The sequence below is a fragment of the Scleropages formosus genome, chromosome 21 (genome assembly GCF_900964775.1).
Source record: "Scleropages formosus chromosome 21, fSclFor1.1, whole genome shotgun sequence".
In the NCBI taxonomy this organism is placed as follows: Eukaryota; Metazoa; Chordata; class Actinopteri; order Osteoglossiformes; family Osteoglossidae; genus Scleropages; species Scleropages formosus.
In genome coordinates, this window is record NC_041826.1 from 743,769 (window position 1) to 757,351 (window position 13,583).

The 13,583-nt window shown below is 38.6% G+C and overlaps 1 protein-coding gene across 3 annotated transcripts; it reads left to right on the top strand.

The window, feature by feature from the left end:
- Positions 1-776: 776 nt before the first annotated feature.
- On the top strand, positions 777-13,170 carry LOC108941968 (protein phosphatase 1A-like). 3 transcript variants are annotated; one of them, XM_018764934.2, is made up of 8 exons: positions 777-1,155; positions 2,288-2,385; positions 2,551-3,401; positions 3,875-3,992; positions 6,013-6,124; positions 6,939-6,996; positions 12,492-12,517; positions 12,603-13,170. In XM_018764934.2, the coding sequence occupies exons 3-8, from the start codon at positions 2,568-2,570 to the stop codon at positions 12,781-12,783; spliced, it is 1,329 nt and encodes a 442-aa protein (XP_018620450.1). In that variant the 5' UTR covers positions 777-1,155; positions 2,288-2,385; positions 2,551-2,567; the 3' UTR covers positions 12,784-13,170. The 3 variants fall into 3 exon arrangements, with proteins under 3 accessions (XP_018620450.1, XP_018620449.1, XP_018620451.1); XM_018764933.2 differs by lacking the exon at positions 2,288-2,385; XM_018764935.2 differs by lacking the exons at positions 2,288-2,385; positions 6,939-6,996; positions 12,492-12,517; positions 12,603-13,170 and having other exon boundaries at positions 6,013-6,128.
- Positions 13,171-13,583: the final 413 nt, after the last annotated feature.

A 13,583-nucleotide genomic window follows, 5' to 3' on the forward strand; every position in this document is an offset into this window, starting at 1 on the left:
CTGGTGGGTTTGGGGTTCAAGTCCCACTTGGGGTGCCTTGCAATGGACTGGCGTCCCGTCCTTGGGTGTGCCCCCTCCCCCTCAAGCCCTACACCCTGTGTTGCTGGGCTAGGCTCCACGACCCCATGTGGGACAAGCGGCTTCAGACAATGTGCGTGTGTGTGATGTTTCATTATTAAAATCCTAATTTTAATTAAGTAGTTATTACTATTGTGAAAGTACTGCAATGCAATGTGGCTGTGCCCACATTTTTAAAAGCAAGTTCAGGTTTATTTTCACAAGTACTGTGTACAAAGTACTATGAAATTCTTGCTTGAGTGCTTCTCCACAAACTATGACAAAAACAAGGTACTGCACTAAGAACAAAAACAACAAATAATGCCAGTAAGAATAGCAATAAATAGCCAGAATACTTTAAAGTGACAATCAAGTGATGTGCCGATGTGCTTGTAAGTTGGAGGAGTCAGTCCAAATTCTATTTTCAGAAGTTGCACATGTCATAAGATAAGTCATGATTGAATGTAAAATGCTCTTACAAAGCTGTTCCTGTACCTAGCAGTGTGGGTTCGAATAGACCTAAGCTGCTTTCCTGTAGTGATAGCGAATAACTCCGTCCAGAAACGGTACTGCTCAGACTTTTTGTTGTTGTTGTTTTTTTTTGGCCTAATACAATCTGCTTTACCCTTCACAGCTACAGTATTTTATACGGCTTGAATGATTGATGACGTCATTCTTTCAGACCCGCAACTGCAGTGTGTACATCCGGGTTTCCTGGCTGCCGTTACGGTGTGGGTTGTCTCGCGGGGGAGGTTGGGGCTTTTTTTAAAAAAAAAAAAAAAAAAAAAAAAAAAAAAAAAACTCCCAAACACACTGGTTCAAAACCAAAGCACAACGCTGATGACCTTTCGAAACATTTTTTTCGTCGTCTACAGGATGAAGTAATGTATTTAGGGCTCAGTTATAACGGAGGGCCTAGCTCTTTTTCAATGTGATCTAACTGAAGGTGGTTCGTGTCCCTCACGCCAAGCAGTTTGGCGTCTGGTCCCACCGCACCGGTGCTATTCTGTACTGCAGCTGCTACCTTCTTTTTGGTTTTTTTTTTTTTTTTTTTTTTTAAATTTAAACTTTTGTTGCGCAGTTCTCGTTTCGGATTTGGTAAGTGATTAAACTCTTAGACTGCAGTCTACAATGCCGGATGACGTTACGGTTAGCCACTTTGTTTGCTAGCTAAGACTAGTCTAAGGTTGAAACAAAAACAGGCCGTGGCGTGAGGGATGGATGGGCGGCCTGCCTTCCGTTTTTGAACACTGTATTATCACACTGGTATGAGTATCAGAATTTTAGCGTAGAGAAGTCACGGTAATTTATAAATTAAACTGTATGTAGTACCGTACGAGTGTGTCGCGTAAACGGTACTTGGTCCAACTATCCGGGCCCTCAGGTTAAAATTATGGGTGCAGTAATGCTAATGCTGCTAGGTAGCTAAGCATACCCAGGAAGTCCCACTTAGTTTCATACTCCTGACATTCCTGTCATGATATTGCACAGACATAATTGAAAACTAAATTTTGTCATTCGTTGTTTCCTGGTTTCCTTTTTTTAATCAAAGCTCTTTGGTACTTAGAGCGTTCTTAATTTGTATAAATTTGATATTTTCTTTTCTTGACATTGTGTAAACATGTCTTTGACTGTTTGTTTGCTGGTTGTCCTACTCAGCAGGTGGTAGGTGGTAATTTTGGCCATGTTTGGGTTTGAATTTCATTTCCTGCTCTAGTACCCTTGATGAAGTAAAATTTGTACTTGTATAAATGTGTAAGTCATTGATTTGGAGGAAAACATTGGGTAAATTGGCGTGTAATTGTGTTAACACATTCCTGTTGAAATGCTTGTTTGCTTTGGAGAAAACTAACACACACACACACACACACACACAAAAACTAAAACCGCTTGTCCCAAGCAGGGTCGCGGCGAACTGGAGTCTAATCCCATCCGGTAACACAGGGCGCAAGGCTGGAGGGGGGGGGGAATACATCCAGGACGGGATGCCAATCTGTTGCAAGGCACCCCAAGCAGGGCTCGAACCCCAGGCCTACCAGAGAGCGGGACCCGGCCAAACCCACTGTGCCAGTGTGCCCCCTGCTAAATTAATAAATGTTAATAAATGTTAACAAGTGTTAGGAACATGAAAAATGTGATTTCATTTAGTATAGTCTGCATGCTTAACGTAATAAAATAGTGGCTCCTTGAGTAACTACGTTCATAAATATAGTTTCTCTCTTTTTCCAAGCATTGCTGTTGTCCATTATTATTCCATTTGGGATGTGGCTCTGTGATCTGAAAGGCCAAATTTTGAATTGCACCTGTGCTGCAGTACTCTTGAGCAAGGTACTTTCCTTGAATTGTACAAGTACTAAAACATAAAATATAAATAATAAAAATAATGTATAAATAGGTCAGATACTTAGGCTCTGGGTAAAAACATCAGCTATTTATATAAGATGTTAAAAGTCACTTATTTGATTGCCTGTTTCTTGGGTTCTTGGTTTGTAGAATAGACAAAGTGGAAAATGGGAGCATTTTTGGACAAGCCAAAGATGGAGAAACACAATGCACATGGAGAGGGCAATGGCCTGTGCTATGGTTTGAGCAGCATGCAGGGGTGGCGGGTGGAGATGGAGGATGCACATACAGCAGTCATCGGTCTTCCCCATGGGCTTGATGCCTGGTCTTTCTTCGCCGTCTATGATGGTCATGCCGGCTCACAGGTTGCTAAGTACTGCTGCGAGCACCTGCTTGAGCACATCACTAGTAACCCAGACTTCCGGGGAGGCAACCAAGAGCCCTCAGTTGAGAGTGTGAAGAGTGGCATCCGTACAGGTTTCCTGCAGATTGATGAGCACATGCGGGCCATCTCAGAGAAGAAGCATGGTGCAGACCGCAGTGGTTCCACTGCTGTCGGTGTCATGGTCTCCCCAAGGCACATCTACTTTATTAATTGTGGAGACTCCCGGGGCTTACTGAGTCGCGGTGGCAAAGTGCACTTTTTCACACAGGACCACAAGCCTAGCAACCCACTGGAGAAGGAGCGCATCCAGAACGCAGGAGGTTCTGTTATGATCCAGCGTGTCAATGGCTCCCTCGCAGTTTCCAGAGCTTTGGGTGACTTTGACTACAAATGTGTGCATGGGAAGGGCCCCACGGAGCAGCTGGTTTCACCTGAGCCTGAAGTGTATGAGATTGAGAGATCGGAGCTAGATGATGAGTTCATCGTCTTGGCCTGCGATGGAATCTGGGATGTTATGGCCAATGAAGAACTCTGCGATTTTGTCAGGTCCAGACTAGAAGTGACACAAGACCTGGAGAAAGTCTGCAATGAGATTGTTGACACCTGTTTGTATAAGGTATGGTGAGCTTGTGAATGTTTCACTAAGGAAATTGTTTGATATTTGTACTTTGGAGTGAATAAATTGCTTGTGTTTTGAAGTTATTAGGTTTGTAAAAGGTGGAATAGTGAAGATAAACTTGGTTTAGATTTTGTTTGGTTTGTTCTGACCTGGGGGGGGAATCATTGTACTGAAATATTCCCCCAAAGTTAGTATGTATTAAATTTGCCGAGAACCCCTTAAGAGAATACCTATTTAATCTCCTTTTGAGATTGTGTTTTTCTTTAACTGCAGTAAAAAAAGTGGTAGCGCATTCCTTGAACCCTAAAATGCTAAGTTATTTTTGTGACCGGCAATACCCAGGTCTCTTTATAGAAATTTTGATTGATTGTTACAAGAAAAGTCCTTGTGTGTTCCCTGGTGCTGTAACAAGGGATGCAGCCACAGAAAGCGGACCTGACAGAGCCATATCCCCTCCTCTTCTGGAACAGGGAAGCCGGGATAACATGAGTGTGGTGCTGATCTGCTTCTCTGGTGCACCCAAGATCTCTCCAGAAGCTGTGAAGAAGGAGGCGGAGCTGGATAAGTATTTGGAAAGCAAAGTAGAAGGTGAAGCATGTAATAGACTAATAAATTAAGTTTCCTACAATAAAGTTTTGCATTTGCCCTTTAATTTGGTTAATTTGGCACAGCGAGTAGCGCAGCGCCTAGATGGTGTGAGAGAACGTGGATTCGATCCCCGCTCAGTCTGTGTAGAGTTTGCATGTTTTCCCCGTGTCTGCATGGGTTTCCTCCGGGTGCTCCGCTTTCTTCCCACAGTCCAAGACATGCTGTTCAGCTTCCCCCATAGTGTGTGTGTCACAGGCAGAGTGTGTTTCACCGATGTATGGATGAGTGACCCAGTGTAAGTAGTGTATCTAGCAGTGTAGTCACCTTAGTGTATAAGGTGTGTGGGTTAGTAACACTGCATAGTATCTGTTGTAAGTCACTTTGGACAAAAGCGTCTGCTAAGTGAATAAATGTTAATGTAAATTTTATAGAATCTGGCACTGATAACGGCTCAAAATCTAGAAACTATTTCTAGAGTTCTCCTGAAGGATGATTACAAGTAATTGCTGTGATGTATGCCTCTAACCTCCAGTTACCGTGTGTATGTCAGTAGTAGTCATTAACAAAAAGCACATGTGGGGGGCATGCAGTTTTCCTTGTATCTTGCTGTAATCTGCAAATTGCACATAGTTTGATGCACACAACTTCTGTTTTATAGGTAGTGTGGTTTTACAAGTATAATTGTTTCTATTCACTGTTATCAACAAAGCAGACTTGTTCCCTGTAGTAGTTTTAAATGTGTCAATTTTATAACAGATTTGTCAGTGTTAAAATGGGGAATACTACATGAAAACAAAACATAGAATAGAGAACTAGTATTTTCCTCCTCTCTTTGTCATTAAAGGCGGTACAACTGATTATAGAATTCAGGTCCCAGCCATCTGTACTCCAGTCCTTATCTCAGCCTGAAATGTTTTGAATCCTCCCACCTTTCATTTTCTCCCATTTCCCCCTAATGTAAAGCCTGCTCATGTAGACTAGAATCTGAGCAGAAGAACTGTGTATAAGAGTCCTCAGCACAAATCCAAAAGTCTGTGTGAGTTTCCATTACCTATATTATTTATATCTTCAAAATCTAAAATTCCTACTGGAATACCAAAAAAAAGACTACTATGGAATTCAGGTGGCTTTAGTTAAATGTTTTAGTTTCATTGGGGTTTTCTTTTTTGCAGTGGGTCTTCTCAATTATGCTTTTTTTTTTTTTTTTTTTTAAACTCTTTTTAAGGAATGGGCTGGTATGTATCTGCAGTGCTGTACAAATTCCACTTTCAGCAGGCAGGGCTTAAGGGATTCCTCTTCTTTAGTTGTTTTAGGCTTTTTTTTAAGGGTAAACTGTGGTTAAAAAACAGCAATTGAGACAGAGCACATAATTTCACTCTTATTACCCAGCTTCATATACTTTATCAACCTGTTTTAATTTACATCTTTTGATATATGACCCCTCTACTATTGGAATTCTTAACAGTTGAATGCTCTTGTGATATGGACAAGGACTAAACTAGTTACGTGGAATTGAACACAACCAAAGTCCCCAGTACATTTTGTAATCTGAAGTCATTAGTCATGTAGGACAGTGCTAAGGTAAATAGGAGTGGCTGCACGCTGAATTCTGGTTTTACAGTCTCGGAGCTAGTTAAATTAAAATGGCATTTAACCCTGCAGAGCAGTCCTTTCACCTTATTCCTTCTATTTAATCACTGGAATGATTGTTCTGTTTCAGTATGTACATTTTGCAGCTTTAGCAGACCATTTTAGGTGCATTGGAGGTACTGAACAAAAGTGTCCCCTGCAGTTCAACACCATATCTTGAGTTTCCTGCCATGCAATGTTGTATTCAGTTTTAACTGCAATCTGACTCGGTTGTGTTGTATGTTTCTTGTGCACTTTTAAATGCGCATTTGTAATTTTAAGTAATTTGACTATTTCAAACCTTTTATTAAGTTCTCTGTGTAATGGAAATGATGCAGTTAATTCTATGCTTCTCCTCAAAACTTTACTACAGTGTGCTTTTGTTTCCCAGAAATTATTCAGAAGCAAAGGGAGGAGGGCGTGCCAGATTTGGTCCACGTGATGCGCACTTTAGCCACAGAGAGCATCCCCAACCTTCCGCCAGGAGGAGAGCTGGCTAGCAAGTGAGTGTCCCCCAAGCCTTCAGGTCAATGTGAGAGTTGAACATGGGGGAAAAGGTATATCTTTCATGATAGTTTCTTACAAAGCTTCACTCATCATTACAGTGCTTGAGCAGGCATCTGCATTATGCTTTCAATTGGATAAAATATGGAGAGGCAAGCAGTAAATAAAATCATTCGGCTCCACAGTTTCCTAGCCTGCTTTCCATCATGTCTACTTAAATGTTCTCGGAGAAAGAAGTGGTTGGTAAGGCTTAGGTGCAAATATGAGGTCACAACTTGTTTGCACATTGGTGTACTGTGATTAGAGGTATACAGATTTTTTCCCTTTTTCTTCTGTTAAATATATAAATTGCTTCAAACTTTGAAGCAAAAGACAAATCAGAACTCTGCCTACTGTATATCAGCTGCAGCAGAATAACTTGCAGTGCTTGTTTTTCTGTTAACCCCTACACAAATGGGTTTAATGAGTAGCTACATGCATAGTTAAAAATGGTACTGTCATGCATCTTGGTGTTTAAAGAACGATTTCCTATGCAGAAAATGGTAACTATGCTCTAGTCTGACATTTTGCTTATCCTTCTCCAGGATTTCTGCAGGATATCTCATCTCCTTAATGCAAAGTGGCTATCATGCAGCCCTCAGTCATGGCTCTTAGAGACTGCTAAAATTTAAGCGTATTAATTTTAACAGCAGATTTGTCTCCAGAATCCACTTTATTTTGAAATACATTTTTCCACTGTTTAGAAGTGAAATGTGTACTTCAGTTATTAAAAACCAAACTGAGTGGTTTATAGCTGTCCGTGTTATTCTGTAGACGGAGTATCGTTGAGGCAGTATACAACAGGCTGAACCCATACCGGAGTGAAGATCCTGTGAGTATTGCTTCTTTAGTGCAGCTGTCTTATAAGGCTTTGCCTATTTGTAAGTAGTAAACAAGACAATGCTGTCTTATTACTGCTTTCTCCTCTCACTAATTGTCTTTAAACAAAACACTGTTGGGATGAAGTTTTTTTTGCTTAAATATTGTTTTGTCATAGGTCTTATGTTTTCAAACTGCTTTTTAAGTCTACTAGTTTTTTTGTGAAAGATTCCATTTAGGATTATTCATTCAGCTGACTCTTTTCTCCAAAGTGTTAGTATTAAACTACCTACAGTTATTTACCCATGTCACGCAGCTGGGTAATTTTTATTGCAGCAATTCTGAGGAAGTACCTTGCTCAAGGGTGGGTGCTAGAGCAGTAAGTGGGATTCAGATTATGGGTGCTCCCAGTTTGAATTAAATGGTGGAAGACACAGAACTGCAGTCACTCATCCAAACAAAATGTTATTTTATTGCCTGCATAAAATGGTTGATATTTTTATTTTTTTTGCCTGGAAAAAAATATATTCCTCTTTTCATTTACTAATTGTACAGTGGGTCCTCAGGACAGCTGGAAAACTTCTAACTCAACAGAAATATTTTACAGTTTTTGTGCTGCTGTCTTCACCTCACATATACAGTTAGGCCCAAAAGTCTATTCATAACTTGATTTGTTTGCAGTCACTTCTGTCAGTAAGTCACAATCAACAAAAGTTTAATGATAAATATGACTTTTTGTGCTAAATTCTGTGAAACTCTTGGCTGTAGCCATGGTAAATGTATTAGAATACTTTTAAAAGTTCAAGTTTCAATTGTATGTTTGAATACAGTAAAATGCTGCATTTCTTGCTTCATCACATTAGTATGATCAGTGTTCATCTGTTTCTGGCCACTGTCTGCAAACATTGAAGTATATTAAGATTATATTTCATTTTTCAATATTAAGCCATTTCAATTGGTAAGCTCACATGGGTTTCCCTGAGTTTCCATTTTTAAATTTTTCTTTGGAGATTTTGCCCAGATTTTGGTGGTTGCTATGTTGCCTATTTTTCTTTGTACATCAAAGAAACTTTGTTGTTTGCCTAATACAGTCATGCGCTGCTTAATGACTGACTGCATATACAACAGTAGTCCCAAAAGATTATAATGGAACTGAAAAATTCTTACCAACTACTGACGTCGTACCCTTCGTAATGTCGTAGCGCTACCTGCTCGTGATGTTGCTGTTGTAAACACACACTGTGCTGCCATATAATGTAGAAGTATAGCACTTATATTTACGAGTACATAATACTTGATAATGATAAATACCCATGTTACTGTTTTATGTATTTACTATACTGTACTTTTTATTTTTATAAGTAGAAAGAGTACACTAGAATAAAAAAAGCATACTGTGAAACAGTATGCTGTGTTCTGCTGGCAGTAGCATCATAAATTATCTTTACCGTGTCTCCTGACTGCATCGAGGCTATACCATCTAGGTTTGTATAAGTGCACTCTATGATCACACGATGAAATTCCTTAATGAAACATTTTTGAGAGCGCATCTCCATCGTTAAGTGACGCATGTCTGTAGTTTGTACATAAATGTTTGTGTATCCCAAAAAAAATTACTAAGAAGATGATCAGAAATTGTCAATGTTCTGAGTTTTATACAGCTACTCATGTGATGAACTTTGGTGGATTTGGTGGAAAGAGACAAACTTACTGTCCTTAAGAATCACACATCTGCAACTCTCTCTCTCTCCTAATGTAATGCACAGATTGTATTTTTTATGAGATGTACGTTGCTTTGGAGAAAAGAGTCTACTAAATGAATAAATGTGTGTGAGTGACACAGAGAGTGTGTTCCAGTGATGTATGGATAAGTGACCCATTGTAAGTAGTGCATCTAGTAGTGTAAGTCACCTTGGTGAATAAGGTGTGTGGACTGATAACATTACATAAAGTTCATGGGAAGTCACTTTGGAGGAAAGCATCTCCTAAATAAATAAATGTAAGTGTAGTTGAAAAGCCGAAAATGATGCTCAGGCATGGTGTGCTGGATGGTTTCCAAAATCCTATCTGCAACAAACAGAACAAAAATAATGTAATATTTGTAATCTTTTCTAAAAGTTTTGTAAACCACTGAAATCACAGTTGACAACTCTGCCAGTATATACAGTATCTAGTTATGCAGTTAAATAATTTAATCAAGGCCAATTTTGCTGCAAATTCACTTTGAACAAAATATGCCATATACATGAGGTTGACCAGAACAGAAGTGTGAACTATCTGCTGAAATATTTTAATTACCCCATGAGAGCAGAGCTCATCCTTGTGTAAGTAGTATGACACACTATGGTTCTAAATGAATTAATAGTGCCGGTGAAGGAGTACATATCTGTAAGAAATGGTAATATCATATTTATGATTTTTGTTGCCAAATACAGACGCCCCTCAATTTATGTAAATAAACCTTTCTTCAATACCATATATAAATCTAAAGTTACATGTCAGATTCCCCCCAATCATTCAACATAACATTAATTTTTCCATCTGTTATTGCACCTTCACGTTTTCTTCGTTGTTTTCATGCTAGCTGTTCCTTTCATGTGTTCCTGTTTTTTTTTTTTAACCTGCTGCATCCTTCACTATCGTATCCACAGTTGATACGACTTAACCTAGTTCCTGTGCTACAAATGATACTTTGTCCGCCTTCATACTTCCTTATTTTCATCTCCAAATCGATTGCTGTATGCTTGTGAGACGGTTTTCATTTTCCTTACATTTACATGTTTATTTAGCAGACGCTTTCTCCAGCCACGTGCATATCATGATAGAAAACACAATGTGTGCATATTAGCAGAGACATTTAGATGCAGACATGTGATTAAGTGCAGTTAGTTTCTTAAATCGATGTACATTACAAGTGGATGTAAAATTTATCCAAATATCGACGATTCCTTCCTCCTAGTATTTAAAAATATATATATATATATATATATATATATATATATATATATATATATATAAACATTTACGTACAGTACGTCAGTAGTTGCGTGAAAGTTTATAAATTGTTTAATGGGCATGATCTCAAAATTATACTAGTGCATGAAAATTTACACGTTACATGAACTTAGATCATCGTCGAAGTAAGTCAGGAAGAGGTGAGTTTAAAGATGCTTTTTAAATGTGGACAGAGATTCAGCAGTAAGTGACTCCTTCAAGTGCACGTTTACCACCTGGCATTGTGAATAATCGGGGTTCGTACAGAGCCTTGAAAGTTTGGAAAATGCTTGATTTTAATTGGGGTGATTTCAAGGTTTGAAATGTGCTTGAATTTTGAATATGCCCTTGAAAATGCTTGATTTTTGTACAGAATGTCAGATGTAATTAAAAATGTAACAAACTGCCAGCCAGTCATTATGTTTTGTTTTATTTTGTTTAATTTCATGAGGCGGCGTTCTCTGTTGCGGCGCGTCCGGGGAGGGGAACGCTCGTCACGTGTCACTCGATTTATTGACACCTCTATTCGCGTGGCGCGCGCATCCTCTATTAACATGCCTCGCTGTCATTTTAATGTTAACTGGCTAGAGAATGATAAATACAAATTTCCAGGTGGTAAACGTAGAGGAACAACAGACAGAAAGACATACTTTTCCGTATGAAAGACAAACATTGACGTGTGCGCTATAGGAGAATAAGCCCTCACCAGCCATTCAAAGGCTACGGAGAGATAAATATTCCATTGAACCTTTGAATGATTTTATTTAAAAGGATGGAATTCTTTCATATGCAACCAATATGTAATTGTATAAATGCTTTTATAAGTGAAAATTTAGTCACAGAATTCAAAAGTGTGAGGTAGTAAATTAGCTCTGGGCTCATTGGTTGTTTTGCTATACTGTAGAGCTCTATTGTAGTTGTCACCCTAGTGTGTGTGTGACAGAGGTAACAACATTCAGATTCAGAACATTAGTGCTTTCAAAACTAAGATATGCAATTAATTAATGTTAGTTTGGTTCACTGCTTAGAACTTTTCTAGATGGTTCTCTTTACTGCCATTTGGTGGTTAAATGATAAAGTACACATGCAAAGTAGCAGTTTCAGTAGCAAGGGACCATGCCATGTAATGCAGAAAAAAAGAAATGTTTAATTAATACGTACTTTGTTAAAAAATAAAAATAAAAAAATAATTCATATGCCTAAATGAATTACTTTGGACTGATGGAGGAGATTACAGAACTAAAAGCAAAGAAAAAGAGGATAACTGGGGATATTCAGGTTCTCTACACCTCTGCTGATCATAATGCAAAGAAGGCAGAGAAACGTGGGAAACTCGCTTGATTTAAAAAACGAACGGACTTCGAAGAGCTGCTAAAGAAAAAGAGCAGGCTTTTGAAAGTGTGGCGTGTCAAGTAGATGAGAACCTAAAGGAGTTGAAAGTGCTTCCATGAACTGTAATCTAGGGTTGGACCTACTTACAGGACTGTTTTAGGTTTGAGCAGTTAAATGTGCATTCTTCTTTGTTCCTGTTTGTTTTAAAAATGTTTGCAATAACATTACAAAGTGGTGTTTTGTCTTGTTTAGTATGATAAGGAAAAATGTACAAAATGTATTTAATTTCAGTGCAAATCAATAAGGAGTCAGGTAAAATGATTTTGGGTTTATTTATTGCTATATTTTTAAATCATACTATGGAAATTGGGTTTGCATTTTGTCCCAACCCCCTTCAAACTCACCTAACCTACAGTTGACAACAAATGTACAAAAATACAACCAAAATTTAATAACTATGCAAAATATGAACTAAATATAATCATTGGTTGTATTCATATTGAGGATTCCAGTCTTGTAGCTTGATACTTTGAGTTAAAGGGGTGCTGTTTAAACTCACCAAGGTTGGCTTTTGTCAGTTTAAGTAATATTGCATCAGGGAATTCAATGCTAGTGCTTGAATAATGGATTTTGGGAACTTTAAAGTACTTGAAAAGTGCTTCAATTTCACTCTTAAAAATCTGTACAAACCCTGAATAATGAAATGAGTAAAAATGCAAGAAAAGCACTATACTAACATAAGGAGATGGATTCATGGCTCAAAACATGCTGGAACTAGGAAGGTGCAGCTTCCTGCCTTGTCTGGCTAACCTGACTTGCACTTAACATATTTCAGATGTTTTGTGTAAGCGCAATCTGTAAATAATGCGTATGCTGGGAATTTATGTAAACCCGTATGTACGTAAGTAGAGGGGTTTCTGTCTAATTTGACTAGCCTTTGACACCTTCAGTGCTCATTACTGGCATCCTGCTTGTATACATTTTGTTTCAAAGCATTGTCTTTATTATCGGTGCTTTTTCAAACACTTTAAAGCTGTATTGTTCCAAATATTTATTCTAATCACAACAAACCTCTAATACTTTTAACTTTGTGTCTGACAGTTTGCCTAGATGTTAGTCATGGTTGTATAAGGAGTACAGCTTGCACAGGCTCTAAACTTCTTCCACCCTCTTTTTGCAAAGGATTCCACTTCAGCCGACGACATGTGGTAACATGGCCTGCCGCTAGCACAACATTCACTTCCAGTCACCTATCAAGACCACCTGCGCCCATCAACCTCTCTTTGCTGTCAGGTTTCAGATCTTTCCATTTAAAAAGGGAATCAAGAATGGTTGGAGAAGAAACCACACAGACCCGCAGTACAGTCATTGTATACCTGTGTGGCCTGGATTCACCTGGGCCGTGTTTTTTCTTTATGTTCCTTTCTTAAACCCTTACACACTGGTATGCTGTACCACCAAGTCAAAGCAGTGATAGGTCTTTTTAAACTAAGACAATTTTTTTTAACAATATTTGCATATTTTCATTTTTGTGAAGTGCAGTTGTCTGTACTGAATGCTCTTGTGTTTAACATGGCTTGAGTTTGAGTAAAAAGCAAAGGAAGACTGAAAACTTGTTCATATTAGCTGACACCCTCTCTCTGGGTTATAAAGCGTCTTTTGGGTGATGTTTCGCTACCATCAGTTCTGTAAGGCACTCTTCGGTTCCTTTATTTCTTTAGTTCATGATCCTTAAAGAAACGGGTAAATTTTAAGTTTGCAGCACAGTAAGCTTTGTAAATCATCAAAATCATGGTTTGTGACTGTGTTTTTTTGTTCTGTTTTGTGGGTGTTAATGCACCTGTGCGTGTGTGTGTGTGTATGAGAGTAAGAAACACACATGCACACATAGTCTGTATTTTTTTTTTTTTTTTTTTCCTCTTCTCTTGTTCCTGGAAACTTGCTGATCCTCCCCCAATTATGGATTTGAGGATAGGAGTACTAGAGTGCTTTCTTTACTTGGCTGTAGTGATCACTGCAGGGGGTAAAGAGGCAGTCTTGTGAACATGGCTGCTGCATGGTTTGCATCTTCTGCTGTTCCATTCATACCACAGCAACACTAATGTTCTCTCTCTATTGCATTTATCTTCTTCCTAACAGACTCAGAAGTGCATGCTTGTGAGAACAACCAGTTCTGCTTTCAAAAGGAGTAGTAAGCAGTTGATGGGGGGGAAAACAACTTGGGTGCTATTTTAAAGGACACATGAATCAGTAGTTCGGTGTTAATGTTCTTTC

Coding starts and splice junctions, on each gene's coding strand:
- LOC108941968 (XM_018764934.2), top strand. CDS start 2,568: ATGGGAGCATTTTTGGACAAGCCAAAGATGGAGAAACACAATGCACAT. Junction 3,993..6,012: donor TTTGGAAAGCAAAGTAGAAG/GTGAAGCATGTA, acceptor TTTGTTTCCCAG/AAATTATTCAGAAGCAAAGG. Junction 6,125..6,938: donor GGAGGAGAGCTGGCTAGCAA/GTGAGTGTCCCC, acceptor GTTATTCTGTAG/ACGGAGTATCGTTGAGGCAG.